The following is a 20747-nucleotide window of genomic DNA, read 5'->3' on the forward strand; positions in this document are numbered from 1 at the left end:
CAGAGCATGTTTAGAGCATATTACCTTCAGACACTGTTTGCTGGAAGCCTAGGAAAACAAAGGAAATAGGGCTGGAAAGACAGCTTGGAGCCAACGCAGGAGGGATAATTGTAAATCTCAAAACAACCTTGAGTAGGTTGTTTTGCCATAACTTTTTGAGTAGACAAGTAATATAATCCAGGTGATCTAAGAGGTCACATAATTACAGATAAGGAAATTGGGGGCAACAGGAACAAGTGTTTAGCAATGTTTTAACAGACAAAGAGACAGCTGGGATGCCTTAGAAGGAGACACCCTGCCTACCTCATCTGAACAAAGACTCTACATAGATCATAGACACAAGGGGTTTTTAAAAGAGGAAACAAAAGAAGGGAGGCAGCCTGGTTATACCTCCAGAAGAATGCAAGTCGAACCTCAGTGCAGGCTGCTTTCTGCTGTTCTTGCCCCCATCAGCAATCCAGAGATGAAGCTGAAGGTTCTAGTGGGCACTCACACTCTCTGGCCCTACAGCAAGCCACTAGAGGGGAAAGCATGTGAGGTGAGGGTGACAGAAGCAGCCACCATGCCATTTCCTTTGTCTCTTGGAGCTATCCCAGCCCAGTGAAGAAATCTGAGTTTAGCTCCTGTCTGCCTATGTAATGTCCAGCTGCCGACCAGAATAATCTCTGACGTCACAATAGATTAATCAGGTTTTGGCATCATCCCACAATACCCTGAGAAGTTGGTGATGGGGGAAGAGTGGACTTTTTTTTCAATGAATGCTGTGGTGACTTGAGTACAACACATGAAGAATTCCAGAAAAGGGCCACTTTTGAAGTCAGCGGTGAATCAGAGGTTTTCCGACCCTCTGAATGAAAGAGAGTTCAACTCTGGCTCCAGTTTGTCCCCTACTCTTTTCCCGAATCCCTCGACATTCCCTGCTCTTTTCCCCAGGCACCGCATGGCCTGTGACATTTGCTGGGACTCACACACGGCGTCCAACCTCCTTTCTCCGAGCGATGACTCCTAGGAACTTCCCAAGGGCCAGAACGATGCAGGCTCCGACACGCGAGGGCGGGGGGCAGGGGTGGGGGGTGCGATGGACGGGGGAGCGGAAGGGAAAGAGAGAGAGAGGGGACCTGGGTGTAGAGAGCGCCCAGGGCCGCATGAGCCAAGCTAGGGCGGATCAGGGGGTTCATCTCAGCAACCTGATCCGTGTCGGCCTTTCCCTCCCTTCAACCCTCCATTGGTGCTGCTGGAACTCGGAAGACTGCTAGACAGACATCCTCTAGGGCACTCTCCCTGACTCACTTGGCTGCGCTTTTAAGCACCCTTTTCTGGATCAACAAGAGTTTGCTAGTAAAAATCTGAGCCCGCCATCTCGATGCTTCTCCTGTCTCTAAAACTGGTGCCCGGGCTGAGGCCCCAGGTGACAGACGTTTTCCAGTCTCCGCTGCGCGGGGCTAAGAATCTGGGAGGCAGAGCGCACTAAAGCGTGCGCCGCCTCCGGGAGAGCTGAGCTCAGGACAGCATCCTCTCCGTGCGCTCGCCGCGGGGCACCCAGCAGCGCGGTCTGGCTCCGTTCTTGTGTCGCGTCCTCACGTTTAACGCTGGCCTTAAGAGTGGGACTGTGAAGGTGGCTGGGAGCTGGAATTTGTGGTTTTAAAAGTTCTTGACACCTACTAGAAAGTGCTAGAGGACCCTTCAGCCCCTAAGGTGCCCCTATTCACCAAGAGTAGGCGCTTTTCCTGAAATTGATATGGAATATTTGAAAAGTAGGGTTTTTGAGGACAAGCCACATCAGATCTTTCCCCATTTATTTCAACCTCTTATCGTTCCTGCCCCTAAGTTCTGGTCACGGTTGCACATTTAATGCTTTCACATGAAAGTGCTGTCGAAGACTGAGACTGCACCCACCCTCCAAAGCGTCCCATAAGTAAGCACAGTTTCTTACTGGCCAAGGAGAAGGGAAAGCACTAGTTGAAAGTGGCCACACGAAATTCTCTAAGATGTTCAGAATGGGCGGGACATATGCAAGGACTCCAAATCCTTACAGTGGCTGCTGGTTTCAGAAGGTGTTTCTCCCAAATAGAAAGGATTGGTCATGGAAATGCCCTGTAGGAGAAAGACACTGGTATCCATTTCTTAAAGGACATTCACACTTATGAAGTGTTTAGGGCAAAGCAAAAAGGAGGAAGGTGAGGGAAATTCCTGATGACTTTACTAATGTTAAAATTCCATAGATTTAGCTACTCCTTTTTTTTTTTTCCTTTCACATCATCAATTCAGAATTCTATAAAGGAAGAGAATGACATGGTAGAAAATCATTGGCCTAGGAGAAAAGAGCCCGTAGGCGTTTAGGTGTTATATAGTGCAGCCAGAAAGCTCTGGAGCATCAGGGAGACTCCAACTTAAGGCAACAGCATGGGTGAATAAGGGCTTCCTGTGGACTGGAAATGAGAGGCAAAACCTGGTGCTTGAGCACTGGCCCCTAAGGCAGGCCTTACAGATCTCTTACACTGTTGGTGGGAAGAGTTTAGTGTGAAACTGGGGTGGAATTGGGTTTCCACGTACATTCCCTTTTGCCTTACTATATGTTCTGTCAGTTTCTTTCAGGAAAATCTTCATCTTACAACTTGTAGGGCTGGTGCTAACTTACGACTTCACTAACTGTGACTTTGAGAAGATTAAAGCAGCCTATCTCAGTACTATTTCTAAAGACCTGATTACATATATGAGTGGGGTAAGTGAAGAAACTTTTTTAAAACAAATGTATTTTCATCAGACGAGTCGGCATACACACACTCTACAATTTAACTTTGTAGGAAAGAAAAATAATTTAGAAAAAATCATGGCCCCACATTATGTCAAGAATTCTTACAAGTGATATTCATATATCTAATCTAAAATGATTATCTAGAAATTGGCACATTCTAAGTGTACAGATGCTGATGAGGAGCAGGTATTGATAGATAGCGCATTATGCATCGAAGGATGTCTATCCTCTGCTAAAGTGCTACTCTGACTATGCTGTAAAAAGACAGCAGGAGGTAAGAGCTTAAGAAAGAGGAGTAAAAGAGAGTTAATTCTCATGAGCTAAACTCTAAGGATTGATGCTGTACTCCAGGTTCCTCCAGTGTTTTAGATGTTTCATGATGCTATTTATTACAGAATGTGGTGTACTTGGAATTCTTTTTAACATACAGTAGTAATCATTTTCCTGATTAACCTAATTTCTAGATAGAGTTTGTATTCATGAATGGCCACAGTACAGATGTGGACATCCAAAGAATGGCATTATTACTCACAAGCATAGTGCTATGTGTAGCCCTGGCTTGAGGGAAGGGAGGGAGGAGGTCGCCCTCTGAGACCTGAACCTTTGGGTGTGGTTTCAAGCACTAGCCAGCACTATCTAAAGACTATTTCACTGCCTTGTCAATGACATAGGAAACAGGTACCTGAGTGGAAACTGTTTTCAGGGCACCTTTAAAGCCTGGGAGCAAAGGGTGGAGGGATGATTTTCCTTGTGGACTTAAAAGTCTTTACCCTCTTTGTCCTATTTTTCTTTCTTTCAGACCAAAAGTACCGAGTTCAACAACACCGTCTCCTGTAGCAATCGGGTGAGTAGAGAGTTCAGTGCTGCTGGCCTTCTCCAGGGAGACGTCAGGCATTTTGGAGAGGGAGTATCCTGCGGTGTGCAGAACCCCGAGAGGTGCCTGGGCTCCTGGACGCCGCCGCCGGGGAATAGGGGACATCTGGGCTGCCAGCGCGGGGCTGCGCCTAGCTTGGGACAACACTTCTGTTCCAATTTAGGGAGAGGAAGTCTCTATCCGGAGGAAAGGCAAATTGGGAACTGGGACGAGGGAACGTTGTCAGGGGCACCACCTGCTGGGGTCCGGCGCCTCCGCGCTCGGGCTCGGGATTTTGGCAGCCTCCGCCCACTGGAGACTTGGGAGGAGAGAGCGTGGGTGACAGTCTTTTCGCGACAAGCGCCCTCCGCCACCCTCGCCACGCCCCTGCTCCCCCGCGGTTGGTTCTTCCTTGCTCTACTCAACCGTGACCTCTTCGCTCTGACTCTCGACTTGTGTCCCCCGCTCCTCCCTGACCTTCCTCCCCTCCCCTTTCACTCAATTCTCACCAACTCTTTCTCTCTCTGGTGTTTTCTCCTTTTCTCGTAAACTTTGCCGCCTATGAGCAGCCACACTGCCTTACTGAAATCCAGAGCCTAACCTTCAATCCCACCGCCGGCTGCGCGTCGCTCGCCAAAGAAGTGTTCGCCATGAAAACTAAGGCTGCCTTAGCTCTCTGGTGCCCAGGCTATTCGGAAACTCAGGTAAGCCCGAAGCCTCAGACGCTTGCTGTACCTTGGGGCTAACCTCAAATTAAACTGGGGCTTTGGTGCAGAAGTCATTCTCTGATTTTTATTTAGGTTTTATCTTTCGAAGAGCAAACGAGCCGGGTAAAAGTGGTAGGATGTCAATTAGACCCACGTTGATACCCGGACTCAAACTCACCTGTTTCTAGGGTTCTGATACTGTTTTGGCTGAATTATGGTTCTAAACCTTAGGGCAGTGTTTCAAGGTATGATGAGTGAGCCTTCTATATCAGAATGTTTTGATTGCTGGAGCATAGGAGTATGGCTGTTAAAAATGCCAATCCCAGGTACTCAACCCAGACTTTCAACATTAAAATGTCAGATTATGGGGCTCCTTAAGAGATTCTTGTCCAGTCCAAAGTTTGAGCAACACCTCTTGTTCTTATCACTTAATTATTGTGTGCTTATTTGCTAAATGTATAATTACATTATACATAAAATCTCTATCCTATGTTTGCTTAATTGCTTGTATGGGCGCTATTGCTGTCTCTTTACATATTTTTGCACATGTAGGTATCTGCATTTGAATGCTTGTGTAGCATTAAATATGGAGATAGTGTAGTGGAAAGTTAGGCATAGGAACTCTGGAGACAACCTGCCTGACTTTGAATCCTGGCCCTATAACTTCTGTGAAGACTTAGTTAAATTACTTAGCCTCTGTGTACTGCAGCTTCATGGATAACGTAAGCATCATATCAGTTAGCCTTATACAGGTTGTTTATGAGGATTAAATTAGTCAACACATGTAAATGCAGTTGGAACAGTGCCTGGCACATAACAGGCACTCAATATTTATTTCAGTCAGCAAGTAGAGAATTTATCTTCATGGTGACAAGTTTAAGGAAGAGAGAGAGAGACAAGTGCAGATATGTATGATTGCTCCTTATTAGCCTAGTGGACTTTATATGTCTACAATCTAGGTAGATGGACACGACTGTCACTTTTTTTTTTTTTTTTGAGACAGAGTATCGCTCTGTCACCCAGGCTGGAATGCAGTGGCACGATCTCCACTGACTGCAACCTCCACCTCCCGGGTTCAAGCCTCAGCCTCCTGAGTAGCTGGAACTACAGGGGCCCATCACCACGCCTGGCTAACTTTTGTATTTTTAGTAGAGACGGGGTTTCACCATATGGGCCAGGCTGGGCTCGACCTGACCTTGTGATCTGCCCGCCTCGGCCTCCCAAAGTGCTGGAATTACAAGCATGAGCCACCACGCCCGGCCAAGACTGTCACTTTCTAGAGGTTGAGGATTGAAGCCATAGCGCTGATCTGGGTTGAGCTTGAATTAGAAACTCAATACCAGACAGCCATATGAGAAACATATTTGGCTTCATGCCTTCTTATGAAGGAGACCCTGGCAAATCTACAGATGGCCACGATAAAATTCATTTAAATAAGAGCACAAACAAAAAGCTAGATCAAGTTCTTGGACAGCATGTGAGAAAGGGAGAGTTTGGAGAGATTTATTTCAGTCCCTCCCAAGCCCAAATGGAGAGTCTAAGACTAATAATAATGATTTTGCAGATTTTTTAAAGATTTGTGCTTAATTACCCTGTGACTTTATTAATTTGCATACCATGTGTTTAGGAGGCCCAGTGTAGTACTCAAAGGTAATTCAGATAAAGGTATATACTGGAATCCTCTATAAAACAAACCCTCAGATGTCTGTGACACATCTAGACAATGGAGCAGGGGAGGGGGAAGGATGGGGAGCAGGAGCATGCATTTTGGGTCCAAAAAATAGACTAGGTTTATTGAATTATGTCTATAAACAGGTATAAGATAGCTCTTGCCCATGAGGAACTTGTGATCTTGTCAGAGAGATCTTGAAATCAGCAATTTATTCATTTACTTAATCACTCAACAAATATTCAGTGTTTCCTATGATTAAGACACTGTATTCAGTGCTATGGGGAATACCTATGATGCAATATAAAGAAAAGCATGTTAAGTGAGAGCCAAGTTAAATGACACACACTCTTAAGCACTGGAAGAGTTTCCAAAAGCAAGGTCTGAGAAATTAGCAGAGGCTTTTTGAAGGAGGTGGTGCTTGGCCTTGAAGCAAAAGTAGGTGGGTACAGAAACAGGAAGGCATTCCCCTGGAGAAGGCACATGCTAGCACATAGTAAGCAGGTGCTTTGGAGACACACTGAAAGATGGATCTGCATAGAGAAGGCAATAAAACCTGCTCTCAACTGTTACTAAAGATGGTGAAAAGTAATTTTGACTATTGATTCTTATATTCTACAGATAAATGCTACTCAGGCAATGAAGAAGAGGAGAAAAAGGAAAGTCACAACCAATAAATGTCTGGAACAAGTGTCACAATTACTAGGATTGTGGCGTCGCTTCAATCGACCTTTACTGAAACAACAGTAAACCATCTTTATTATGGTCATATTTCACAGCACCAAAATAAATCATCTTTATTAAGTAGATGAAACATTAACTCTAACTGTGACAAAGAAGACCACAAATAGTTATCTTTTAATTACAGAAGAGTTTCCTAACTTATTTTTGTAAGTTTTTGTTGTGTAAGTTTATAATGCAGGGGAAGTACTACTCCTCAAATGTTGAGGGAAGCTTCCATAACATTGATGACTGGCTTCATGGCAGTAATTCTCGGCTGTAATTGCATAAGCATTGCTCAGGAGGAAAATCCAAAAGTGCAGCAGGAGAACTCTTTTCCTTGGAAAAGGAAAAATATTGAACTCAATGATAGAACCTAAACTTACATTTAAAAGACAGACATTCCTTCTACATGTAATAACACTTCTTCTGTTAAACTAAAAATTTACGAGAGAAGAAAGTGAAAGCAAATGGGGTTTCACAAATAGTTGTAAATATAGTGAAGCAATCTGAAATAATTTTCAAGCAAAATATTGTGAAAGTATTCTAAGCCAAGTTTTAAATATTATCTAACAGACAAGAGTGGTATATACAAGTAGATCCTGAGAAGTACCTTTGTTACAGCTACTATAAATATACATATAAATTATAGAATGGACTTTAATTTATTTTGTGAACACTTTTGAAAATGTACATGTTCCTTTGTAATTGACACTATATATTTCTTAATAAAATAATTCTCAAATTTGTTTCTTATGAATTATCTTTCAAATCTAGTTAGACAATTTGCACACATACTTTTGTAAGGGACATTATCTTTCTTCAGGTTTTTACCTCCACTCATCCTTAGAGCCCACTGACTGCTCCCCTTTATACCTGTTGGCCCTGCCTATAGGAGAGAATATTTGGAGATAGGCAGCTTCAGAATGCATTGCAATCACCCTTTTCTTAAATTATGTCACTAGTCTTTTCTTTTTTTCCCTCTTGAACTTTCCTCACACCTGGAAGAAACAAAGTAGGCAAAAGTGAACAGGGGATGTCAAATCGATTCTTGAATTCCTGCTGCAAGCTAGAACCGCAGGCACCCTCTCACTCAACTTCCACTCAGAACCCTCTAAACACCAGTGGGAAGGGCAACCCACTGCACGTGGGAATGCACTGATTTTTCCTAGGAGTAGACATGTTCCTCTAATTACTCCCTGAGGGTTAGTTGGGGCTAAACCATGACAGAAGTGGGGAAGTTCAATGTCCTTCAATCCATCTTACCTGCCAACAGGTAAGAGGAAGTTTACATTATATGTCCAGTCCACATTTAAAGAGCACTTACTGTGGAACAAGCCTTCAGCCAAACACTGGGGATAGCAAAGTAGGTAAGACTCAGCCTTTGTCCAGAGAAGCTTGGGGTGTAGCTGAATAGGCAGTTTCTTTTGTCCTGAGGAAAATCAGGACATGCCTGCTTTCTAAAAATCTTCCTCTGAAGACCTGACCCAAGCCCTTAAATGCCATTGTAACAGAAATTTCTTTGTCTATTAACTCCATTTTAGTAGGGATTCACTGACTAGATTTTACTGAACTATGAAAATAAATACACATAATTTTTCACAAAATTTTGGGCCCAATTCCCCTAAAAGAAATGAGGATTAGGGAGAAAGGAGACAACTCAAAGTCATCCCATTAAGTGCAGTTTCTTTGAATCTTCTGCTTTATCTTTAATAATTTGTATAATTTATATATTTTATTCTATGTATTCCACATATGTCTTAATGTAAAATTAGTCATTTAAATTACACTGTCAATTAAAAGTAATGGGCAAGAGGATGCATCATACTAATTTGGTAAGAACGTTCCCAAATGTTGTAACAATGTGGATCATACATCTCTGGTTTTTTAAATGTATTGAGGCTTTCTTGGTGGACTAGTACAGCATTCGGTCAGTTATGTCAATGTTTCATGGTCAATAAAAAGGAAGCTGCAAATTGTGATTTAAGCATATAAAGTTGGATATATACATACTGAGACTACATTGTTAGTTATGCTATTTATATAATCTATATTCTCACTTTTGTCTCCTTCATTCAGAGGCTAAGACAGCTGTATGAAAGTCTACCGCTGGCCAGGCGCGGTGGCTCATGCCTATAATCCCAGCACTTTGGGAGGCCAAGGCGGGCAGATTTCAAGGTCAAGGAGATCGAGACCATCCTGGCTAACACGGTGAAACCCCGTCTCTACTAAAAATACAAAAAAATTAGCCAGGCATGGTGGCGGGCGCCTGTAGTCCCACCTACTCTGGAGGCTGAGGCAGGAGAATGGCATGAACCTGGGAGCCGGAGCTTGCGGTGAGCCGACATTGTGCCACTGCACTCCAGCCTGGGTGACAGAGCCAGACTCCCTCTCAAAAAAAAAGAAAAAACAAGAAAGTCTAGCAGATATAATTCTTTATTTCTCTGTATCCATAAAGTTTTGCTTTCTTCTTGCTGAAACCATTTTTATCCAATGCCTAAAAAAATCAATGGAGCCATTTATTGATCATTGTACCCTTACCATTACAACATTTCCACATCTTATTTGCCAAGTAATCTATGCTCTCTATTATACTCTTTCTGGGTCTCTTTGCTTTTGATATTTCTTATACATAGCATGTCATTTTAGTGTATGGAGGTGGGGAGCGAGAGGGAGTGGATGAATTCCAAACTAAGGCATGTTTACTTTTAGTGCTGTTGCTGCATTTTTATGTTTTCTGTTTTCATAGTTCCACATTATTTATATAATTTTAACCAAAAAACAGGTCTTCACATTTATTCCTTTTAACCATTTCTTATCGGTTTTTGTCCTATCCCCTCAGCATGTTGATATCTTGAGAGTTTGGCTCTTGGTTCTATTATTACATAATTCTCCCTCATAGGCTTTCTATTGCTTAATTCAGTTTTTGAAAAAGTGTTGACCAAGGCAGGACTAAGCCCTCCTTACCGTCAAAGGAGGCAACTCTATAGGCTGGTAAAGTTATTTGTCAATGTTCTTTGTTAAAAAAGAAAAAAAAAGTTCCTTTAACTTTTAAGAATCAAATATCAATTTTTTCATTCTATCCATATCAAAATAAAGGTGAGGGGAAATTTATCAAATGCTTTACTGAAGTCAAAACATACTAAGCCCATATCAAACCTACAGATCAAATAAATTTATCTAAAAATGGGAATTTTAAAATATTTCAATTATATTCCTTTCTAAATCTTACAAGCCAACTCTCTGAGAATTATACCAGACAATAACATTAAACTGATCTGAGATTTTTTAGTATTCTCTCCTTTTTATTATTCAAAAGTACTAGGTTTTCTCAAACGTTTTTGTTCTAGCTGTAGCTTTGAGAATATCTGTTGGCTTTCGTCTGGCATTACACTTTGTAAATACACCTATACTTTTTGATACCCAGTATTTACAGGTTACCAAATAATATAGCTTCACTGATGATTATCATGCAAAAGTTATTTATGTCTAAACACAAAGGATAATAGCTCATATACAAAGTTAATTGCAAATTGAATTTTTTGAGCCTCAGGTTCTACATTTCTAAAATAAGAATGATGCTTCCTATATTTTAGGGTTATCATTAGAATTAAAGTACATTATAAATATAAAGTCCTTGGCAAATGGTAAGGAAAATACTTTAAATTTAGTTATTTGAATGCCTGTTTGTAACCATTATAAAGATTAGGAATAAAGACTGTTACAGAGCCTGTCAGATAACTTTATTTTTAGTTTTCTGTCTAGGACTGCTTTGTGGCAATAGAAAGAAGTTTGAAAAGTTTAAGCACACAGTTATTGACAGCCTGGCAATTTTGAACTCTACCAAGATAGCAGAGTTCAAAAGACAGAGTACCTCAGGTGAGAGGTGCACAGAGAAAGAAGCTCAGAGACCTGTAGGGATATCTCTTGAATATTTAGCTGAGTACTTTTCAGCACATGGCTGAAAACTCATACGGCTATGAGAAAACTACCCAATACTGGGGAAAGAGTCATTTGAAAGGTTAGAGGGAATAGTGTCCATTACTCACTCAAAGCCAGGAAAATTGCCTATTTTCATCAACTACACTGGAATATCTCACAACTCATTAGGCATTGGGTAGGGCACTCAGGAGAGTCTTACTTTAGTAATTAATAACAATTAGCCCAAGGCTAATTGCTGCAATAATCCCGCATTAGAAATCTTAAAAGTAAGACTTGAAAGAATCAAACTGTTTCCAAGTAACTTAGCTGAATCCTACAATAAACTTCAAGAATATCTGTAGAAATAAAAAATACCTAGGACCCAAAAAGGAAAATTCACAATATTTTGTATACAATTAAAGATTATCAGACATGAAAAAGGTGAGAAAATATAACACATGATAAGGGGAAAAAGTGAAACTGATTCAGAGCTGACATCGAAGTTAGAATTAGCAGACAAGGACATTAAAATGGTTATTGTTACTATATTCAATATGTTCAAAAAGTTAAATATAGACACAGAATACATAAAGAAAATCCCAGTCCAACTTCTAGATATGAAATCTGTAATGTGTGAAATGAAATGCACAGTGAATGGTAATCATGAGAGATTAGATGTTGCAAAAAATAAGATTAGTAAACTTGAAGACATACCCAGGGAAACTATCAAAAATAAAACACAAAAGGAAAACAATAACTTAAAAATGAAAAGACCATCAGTGAGCTGTGAAACAACTGCAAGTGCCTAATATACGTGTAATAAGTCTCTTAAGTAAAGAGGTACAGAAAAAAATATAGGAAGAAACAATGGTAAATTTCCAAACTTCACAAAAATTCTAAACCCACAGTTCCAAGAAGCTCAGTGAAGCACAAGAAACAGATAAAACTACACTAATGCTCATCACAATCGAATTGCTCAAAACCAGAAAATCTTGAAAGCAGCCAATGGAATTGTAAAGACCTTCAGCATGTTCTTCTTAGGATTTCCTCCCCAGAGCACTTCAACCCTTTCTCCTGTACTTTGTATATAGTGTATCGTGAACAATATCATGATATAAGTAGAAAAAAATTTTACATTGGTTGGACTTAATTATTGATTTCTACCTGTTAGCTTCTGTTTAAGTAGGAGGGTGGGATGATTCTTTTCCATTCTCCGCTATTCTTTAAGTAAAGACAAGGATTGTCATAAATGAAACCAGCACTTACTGAGTAGTTTTATCAGTTATTTTTCTTATACTACCTTATGAAATATTTGCAACAATCCTGTGAGCTATGTGCTATCCCCATTTTATAGATGCAAGAAAAGGCTCAGTGAGTGAAATATCCAGTGTAGCACAACTAGTATGTGTAGCATCTGGCTGATTCTGAAGTACACACTTTCTATTACTTGAGATTAAAGTTTGAGATTTTAAAATAAAAAATGCCTTCCAATAAGTGGAAATTATCCTCATTACCTAACTAATAGATATTGTAGTTGTCTCCTCAACATGGATTCTACCACTTCTTAATTTTGCATCTATTTCCTCATCCACCAGAGGGCTTTAGGGATTGATCCCAGCTCCTGGGATGGATCTGGATTAGTCTAACCTAGTCTGGGTGTCCCAATATCCTTGCTTGGAGTTAATAGAGGTAACCAGGCTAATATTGATAAGCATATTGGTAAGCAAGTACCTTGACTCAGGTCTTATTCAGGATAAACATATGGCCACCTTTGGTGATGAACAATAAGCGTAAGGTTTTTGAGGGGAAACTCTGAAAAAATGTTTCCTCACTTAAGAAAAAAAAAAAGGCAGTAGAGTGATAATCTTCCCCTCTCATGAGATACAAACAAAGAAGCATGCAGTGGCAATTACAATTAGCAATTATCCTAAGACCAGGATTGAGATGAAGCCGTGAATGGCAGAGAAATAAGAAGGGAAGAGCCTGAAGCTTTAAATATATAATTACACAAGTAGATTAATCAACCTTGCCCTCACCTTCCTTTTGATTTCCCATTCCGTGAGCTACTTAAGTAAAGGTTTTGTTTTTGTTTTCTGTGTGGGTGGTTATTGTTTCTTACTGATTAATGCTACAACTTACCTGAATGCCAATACAAGGCAAATTAATCTTGATTTAATTTGAAGTGGGAATCAGGGATGAGCAAGATGAAGGCAGGCCCCCGTATATTAGGGAAGAAGCCAAAAATTGTGACCTGGGATGGTAAGGATGCAGGAAAAGTAAACATGTAAAGAGGATGCCATTCTTTGGCATATTTCACATTGTTTCCTGCTGTGGCTTGAACATGTGTCCTATCCAAAATTCATGTTGAAGCTTAAATCCCCATTGTATTTCAGGAAGTGATTAAATCCTGAGGGCTCCACCCTCATAAATGGATTAGTTCCTTATAAAAAGGCTGGAAGAAACTAGCCTAGTCTCTTCTGTTCTTCCCAACTTCTACCATGTGAGGACACAGTGTTCATCTCCCTCTGCCCTTTCTGTCATTTCTGCTATGTGATGACACCTAGACAGTGCTATATATGAGGAACAGACCTTCACCAGACACTAAACCTACTAGCACTGGCACCTAGATCTTGGACTACCCAGTCTCCAGAACTGTGAGAAATCATTTCTGTTGTTTACAAATTCCCCAGTCTCAGGTATTTAGTTATAGCGGCACAAATGGGCTAAGAAACTTTCTATAAACAACTCTCATGTCAATAGATCATTGCCTTGGCAATTGAAGCTGAGATGCCACTTTTCAAGATGGTGCGCATAAATGCAGTATTTGTATGCCCCTATACCCTTGCCTCTTCGACTCTCCCTTCTGCTAGCTATTCTTGTGTGGAAGAGAGTGGCAGAGCATTGCAAATTGTATTGAGGATGAACTTAGATTGTGTTTGGAGCAGATATCTTAGATATAAAATTTATGGAATGATTCAGGGTAAATATTAAATGGATGTGGAGTTTGAGGAAGATTTGGTAATATCTTTTTTTTTTTTTTTTTTTGAGACAGTCTCTCGCTCTGTCGCCCAGGCTGGAGTGCAGTGGCGTGATCTTGGCTCACTGCAAGCTCCGCCTCCCAGGTTCACGCCATTCTCCTGCTTCAGCCTCCCAAGTAGCTGGGACTACAGGCGCCCACCACCATGTCTGGCTAATTTTTTGTATTTTTAGTAGAGACAGGGTTTCACCGTGTTAGCCAGGATGGTCTCGATCTCCTGACCTCGTGATCCGCCCACCTCGGCCTCCCAAAGTGCTGGGATTACAGGCATGAGACACTGCGCCCAGACGGTAATATCTTAAGAGTGTAGCCCATACTTTATCTTGGTACTATATCTACCACATAATAGTTCTCAATAGACATGCTGAGTAAAAGAATGAAGCAATTATAATGAATTAAACGTTAAATACGTGTTTCCCAAGAATAAACTGTTTTAAAGTCCATCATGAGTCAGAAACTGAATCGGCAGCAGCAACTATCATATAAACTATCTGATTCCTGGCACCTGCTCTGTGCAAATGGAAAAAGGAAACTATCAATCAATGTCATTGCAATCTATCATTATTCTTCACAGCTTGCTTTTTTTTGAGACGGAGTCTCGCTCTTTCACCCAGACTGCAGTACAGTGGCGCGATCTTGGCTCACTGCAACCTCCACCTACTGGGTTCAAGTGGTTCTCCTGCCTCAGCCTCCCTAGTAGCTGGGACTACAGGCACATGCCACCACACCTGGCTAATTGTTTTTTGTATTTTTAGTAGAGATGGGGTTTTACCATGTTAGCCAGGATGGTCTCAATCTCCTGACCTCATGATCTGCCCGCCTTGGCCTCCCAAAGTGCTGGGATTACAGGCATGAGTTACCGTGCCTGGCCCACAGTTTCTTTTTAAACAACCCTACCCCTTCTTTTCCCCAAAAAATGGAAAATAAAAAAATTAAACTTGCATTTATTCAATCATCAAACATCCACTGAGCCTTTATTCTGTGTCATCCTTGGACACACAACTAAGAACATGAATAATTTGGAAACCTTAACATCATATTAGAGGATATTTGTCATTTGTGAACCTGTGGCCCAGTCCTCACTTTCTGTAACAGAGCTTTAATACTTCTATAAAGTAAAACAAACTATATTTTTTTTATTTTTAGATGCTAATTCTCACACATTTCTCCAAAATTCACATGGACTTTTGCTAGGTTGTAATTAGAAGGCAAACAAACACCAAGTCTCACTGGCTTGCAACAACAGTTAATTCTCACTCACATTACAAACTGGCAACCTCAAGTCAGCTGCAGGCTTTGTCTACAGACCTCATTTCAGGACCCAGGCTGAAAAAGCAGCTCCTGTTTGAGACATGCCTTTCTCTTTTGGCAACAGAAAAGAGCAAGAGAGTTGGTAGAAACAGACAATGACTCTTCAAGCATCTGCTGGGACTTGCTGAACATCATGTTTGCTCATATGCACTGGCCACAGTAAGTCAAACGCTTCCTATTCCTGCTCCACCATGAAGGATTTGCTACAAGTCTTGGACAAAGGACAGAGATACACATCTTCTTACAGGAGGGAGTTTAAATATCGGAGATGCTAAAGTACACAACTCATTACTTTAGGAGGGAATATGACTAACATAAAAAAAGAGAGAACTTTCCACATTTTTAGTATTTTTGTACTTAAATGTAGCTTTAAAAAAAAAAAACACACAAATGTTTATTAAGCACCGTTTTTGTTCCAGACACTGTTCTGGGTGCTTGTTATGTATTAATGAACAAAACAGAAAAAAAAAATTCTCTACCTTTATGGAGCTTACCCACTAAACTATTGAAATAAAACAAGCCTAATAAATAAGTTAATAGTACAGTGAGATGCTCTTTTCCCCTCTTTTTTAATTTAAATAACATTTACAAATAATTAGCAACTTGTTCACTTTTAAGTCATACCACAAACATGGCTCAAAATGTGCACTGCTATTGAGAAATCCGGGGTAAAAATGAAAATACAAGTAAGTACAACATGTCAAGGACTAAATAACAAGCTCTCATTCTGTTAGCATCTGCCCCTTAATGATCTTAACATCCAAAGTGTTTGAGGCTTTGTGCCAAGAACTATAAAATAAATCAAAATTTTTTTTGTTGAAGAATGTATGAGTCAGATATTCAAATTAGCTAACAAGTGACTTTTGTTTCATAATAAAATAATTACATTTTAGAACTGGAAGGAACCCGAGAGAGTACACTGATCTGTGTAGAGATAGACCCTCTTTATCTCTTTCAAGTGCAAGTATATTTACATTAGTAAATATACCCTTTTTATCCCTCTCAAGTACAAGTATATTTACATTAGTCACTCGACCCAAACCTTAATAGGCTGCCAAAACATTTTCATTAACGAAATGAAATGGAAATAAAACAGTAAGATAAGAGGTTATTCCATATGTTGAACTTTGGTCCTGGGCTCTAAGGTAACCACTGTTTTAGTTAACATTCACATGCTCAGAGATTGTTCCCCAAACCTACATCTTGGTAAGGCAGCTGGCTCCCGAGGAGTGAGGCGTCTTGACACCCACTTCACTGGAATCAGTCTTCTTCGGCATCCTAAGGCACTTAGCTCTAATGAACTGCCCAGACTCCCCTTTGCATTATCATGAGCTCCTCTTTAGAACCTCTACTGTCTGCTTTTGACAGCCGACCTCAAGGAATACTGACTTAATCCAGGGGTCCCAATAACATTTAATATTTATCTTCCTTTTCTGGGAGGAATCTACACTTATCCAAGTTGCCCAAGTGAGCAGTTCCCTCCTCCCAAATAATTAGTTCTACTCCCCAGAGGGTCTGTGAATCCCTCTGTCACCTTTGAAATGTCCCATTATAGTTTTCATCTGTAAATATGTCAATATGTATCCAAAAGATGAGGATCTTTAAAAACGTAATCATAATGCTACTATCACATGTAAAAATTAAACATAATTCCTTAATATCATCAGATATCCAGTGTTTACATTTTTCCAGTCTCATCTTTTTGTACAGTTTTAAATAATCACATGTTTAAATCGTTTCCGTCTCCAAGGCGTCGACCTCCCCTCCATTCTCCTGGGCGTCGTGCTTCCCTCTTTGTTTCCCGCCCTTGCGGTTCCGTCGGAACCTAAAGAGCTTCCTTCCGCCGCAAAAGAGCTGGAGAACAATGCTGGGCAAAGTGCTGGAGACCTTGGCCCTCGGAACCGAAGTTACGCCTCCCATGTGAGCTCTGGAGGGAGAACTTTATGTGTTGCACTGAGGGCAGTCTCCGGAAACGCGATTCGCAGCGGGCGCCGGAAGCGGTCTTGTGTCTGCAGCTCTGGCAGAGGACTGTTCCACTAGACACGTTGAAGGGACTGGGTACGTGTTTTCCTTCAGGACCAGAGCTGAGAGGAGCCGGGATCGCGGCGGCAATGGAACGGGCCTCAGAAAGGCGCACGGCCAGCGCGCTTTTTGCGGGGTTCCGGGCCTTGGGACTTTTCAGCAACGACATTCCACACGTGGTGCGGTTCAGCGCGCTCAAGCGCCGGTTCTATGTAACAACCTGCGTGGGCAAGAGTTTCCACACCTATGACGTGAGTGACTTCTTTTGTTGGCGTCCCAGGAAAACCACCCTCCTTGGCCCCTAACTCTGTCCTGGAGCAATCCGGTTCTCCCTTCCCATCTACCACGGGCTTCCCTTCTTTAACCCCTCCCTGTCCTATTAATATTTCGCCATCCGGTCACGTCCACGTGCTGATTTAGCACTTGCAGTCCTCCTGGGGCGTGTTTCAGAGGCAGCCTGGCCAAGGGGAAACCGCTAGAGAACATCTCAGTTGTATGGCAGTAATATTTGTTCAGTGAATATTTATTGACCTTCCCTTGAAGGTGGAAACATAATTAAGACAAACCTCTATCTCTTGCATTCTTAATGAGAGAGAAAAACATGCACGCTATTACGTTACTGGTGACACGAGCTGAGTTAGAAATTCATTCTAGGTAGAATACATTGGGAGAACCGGAGATGGTGAGATTAATTACCGTTAGGGAAAATATCTGATAGCAATCAGTTATTTTCAACTAACGCAAAGTGTCTGGCACTGTCACTCAAAGCCTTGCAACCATTTCTTTGCAAGATAGGTGTGATTATACCGTAGCACCTTTATATAAACTATTAAAGTAAATTTCAGATAAATTACTTGTTAGTGATGATTTTTTCTTCTTTAACAGCTCATCAATCATTGTAATAGTGTCCCTTGTTTACTTGTTTCTTTTGTCTTCTCCAAAAGAATGTAACCTCTGTGAGAACAGGAACTTTGATGAGGAGGATGATAATAGTCAGTGTTAATTAAGTACTTTCTTTTCTGGAAAACACGTAGAGTTGTCTCTCTTGGAGGATTGTGGATATCAAATGGCTTGTTAGCAAAAAGAGCTGGGAGTTAGGAACTAGTTGAGTTAGTGGAAAAGGAAAGTGAGGGCAGAGCTGAGGTGAAGAGCAATTGGGTTTCTCAGAGTCTGAGTTCGTAATGGAGACAGGGTGGGTTAGAACCCTATCATTAATCATGTGAAAGTATTTAGTGTTACCATTCTCTGCACTTGTTCCTTGCTTGCTAACTTTTGCTTTTGCTGGTTAATGTTTTCTTCCTTGAAACGTAATTTTTCTAAGTTTATTACTGAAATAACTCTTGAAATCTTGTCTTTGGTACAGTGTCTTTCCTGACACTGCGTTACACACAGACACAGGTGTTTTTCTCTATATTCTACTTCCAAAGAAACCCTGGGGTGAGGAGAGTAACATATTTGCACATTTTATAAAGTTAACAATTTACTTACTGTGTGTTGACATTTAGTCATAATAAAGATGGCTTTTAAGGTCTCCTCTAGTTCTAACACTGATGATACATTCGTAACATCATGGCATGTAAATGTTCTTTACCCAGACTGTACACTGCTCAGATTAACCAATGCATTGGGCTATGACTGCTAAAACTGAAAATACTTGGGAGTAAAAAGAAAAAAAAAATGGAGCTAATGAACCGAAGTCACTAATTGGGTCTACAAGTGCCCTATCCCATGACTGTGGCTATATATGCTGTCCCCAGTCAGACTTCCTACAGTCCTACAGATTAGTTTCTTCTATAGGGGAAACTAGACAAGTTGTGAATAGGTGGTGGTAGTGATGGTAGTAGCTATCATGTATTGAGCAGTTACTATATGACTGGCCCCATTCTGTTTTACACAGATTTTACTCATTGAATCCTCATAACAATCCTATAAAGTAAATAAATACCTGTTTTACAGATGAAGAATTTGAAGCACAGGGAGCTTATGTTTCCAGGGTCATACAGCTGGATCAGTAGCCATGAATGGGGTCAGCAAATTACAGTCTATAAGCCAGTCTAGCCCTCTGCTTGTTTTTGTATGACCCAGGAGTTACGAATGATTTTGACATGTTTAAATGTTTGTGGGGGCAGGCTGGGGGTAGGGAGAAGGATATTTCATGACATGAAAACTATGTGAAAATCAAAAGTTTAATATACCCATGCACATTATTTATCTATTACGTATGGCTGTTTTCATGCTGCGGTGGCAGAAGTGAGTAGTTGCAACAGAGACCACATGCATTGCCTGCAAAGCCTAAAATATTTAATATTTGGCCCATTATAGAAAACATTTACCTACCCCTTCCATCACCACTCCTGGTGAAATACCGTTAAAAATATAAACTTTCCTAATAATGAAAATTAGTGTCAATAAGTGTCCTTCTTATGAAGGACAGCATAGCAAATATACGTATGAGGTTATATCTTAATCCTCAGATGTTAGGTTATTATGATTATGTTTGTTAATGAAAATTTAACCTTTTTTCTTTTTTAAACAGGTTCAGAAACTTAGTCTGGTTGCAGTAAGTAAGTATGGACTTTATTCTGAATTTATGCACATCTAAACATTTTTTTTTTATTTTCACATAAATTTGAGACTTACAGAGCATATAAGGAAGCGAGGGTAACATGTATGTCTCGTAAACTTACATTATCAGCAACAAAAAAGGGTGCCAGGATAGAATCATGTTTTGCTTTTAGTTGTTATGTATCTTTATTTTCTTTAATCTGGAACTGTTCTTTAGACTTTCTTTGTGCTTCATGACATTGACACATTGACATTTTTGAAGAGTACAGGTTCATTTAGAATGTCCTTCAGTTTGAGTTTTTTTGACATTTCTTCAGGATTAGATTTAGGTTGTACCCCTTGGGAGGAATCACAGTGAATTGTTTCAGAAGGCACATGCTGTTAGTTGGTTCTGTTCCTGGTAGTGATTGGTTAGGAGGCTCTATTTTTAAGTTAGTGTTTTGTCATTTGTAACGAGTAAGTATCTTTTAGTAGTATGCACTGGGACTATGTAAATATCTTAGTACTCTTCAAAGTTATTACCTGCTGCTTTTATATTTCATGATGATACTTGCCTGAATCAGTTATTAGTATGATGGTTGCCAAATGCATGTTGATTATCCCTAATCCAAAAATTTGAAACCCAAAATGCTCCTAAGTCTGAAACTTTTTGAGAGTCAACATGATGTTAACAGGGAAATATTCATTGGAACATTTCCGATTTCAGATTTTCAGATTAGGAACATTCACCTGGTTATACAAATAGTCCAAAATCCAAAAAAAAACAAAATCTGAAACACTTCTGGTCTCAAGCATTTCAGATAAAGCATAGTCAGCCTATAGTGATTTTCTTTTGCCATCATTCCTTCTACTGTAAGGCAAAGTTTTCCCTTTTCTCACATTTTGGTATTGCTTTCCAATGGAAGGGTTTTTTTTTTTTTTTTTTTTTTTTTTAACTATCTAATAGAATAAAACATTTCTCAGGGCTGAGAGGTACTTGTTTTACCATCAAATATGGTTCTTGTGAGAGAAACAGAAGACCTACAAGGACTGTAATGTTTATGTCTATTAAACTTATATTTTAATAATAGAAGGCAGAAGAAAGGCATTGGAACTTAAGTTGAATACAAAAGTGAATGATAAACTTATAAAACAGGATTATGCAAACAAATCCTAATATGGAATTTGCAGCATGAAAAGTACAACAA

The 20747-nt window shown here is 40.3% G+C and overlaps 2 protein-coding genes across 2 annotated transcripts in view; both read left to right on the top strand.

Moving 5' to 3' along the window:
* The first annotated feature begins 717 nt into the window (after positions 1–717).
* TSLP (thymic stromal lymphopoietin) lies at positions 718–8686 on the top strand. The gene is made up of 5 exons (XM_054488292.1): positions 718–2177; positions 2586–2722; positions 3555–3599; positions 4178–4312; positions 6606–8686. Exons 1-5 carry the CDS (start codon positions 2144–2146, stop codon positions 6732–6734), a joined length of 480 nt encoding a protein of 159 aa, XP_054344267.1. The 5' UTR covers positions 718–2143; the 3' UTR covers positions 6735–8686.
* An 8249-nt stretch (positions 8687–16935) lies between these two features.
* Positions 16936–20747, top strand: part of WDR36 (WD repeat domain 36) — a 37352-nt gene continuing 33540 nt past the window's right edge. The window contains exons 1-2 of the mRNA XM_054488293.2: positions 16936–17246; positions 19532–19559. Coding sequence (XP_054344268.1) covers positions 17085–17246; positions 19532–19559 — 190 coding nt within the window. The 5' untranslated portion in view covers positions 16936–17084. The remainder of the gene's footprint in view (positions 17247–19531; positions 19560–20747) is intronic.

This window comes from Pongo pygmaeus, chromosome 4, assembly GCF_028885625.2.
Source record: "Pongo pygmaeus isolate AG05252 chromosome 4, NHGRI_mPonPyg2-v2.0_pri, whole genome shotgun sequence".
Lineage (NCBI taxonomy): Eukaryota > Metazoa > Chordata > Mammalia > Primates > Hominidae > Pongo > Pongo pygmaeus.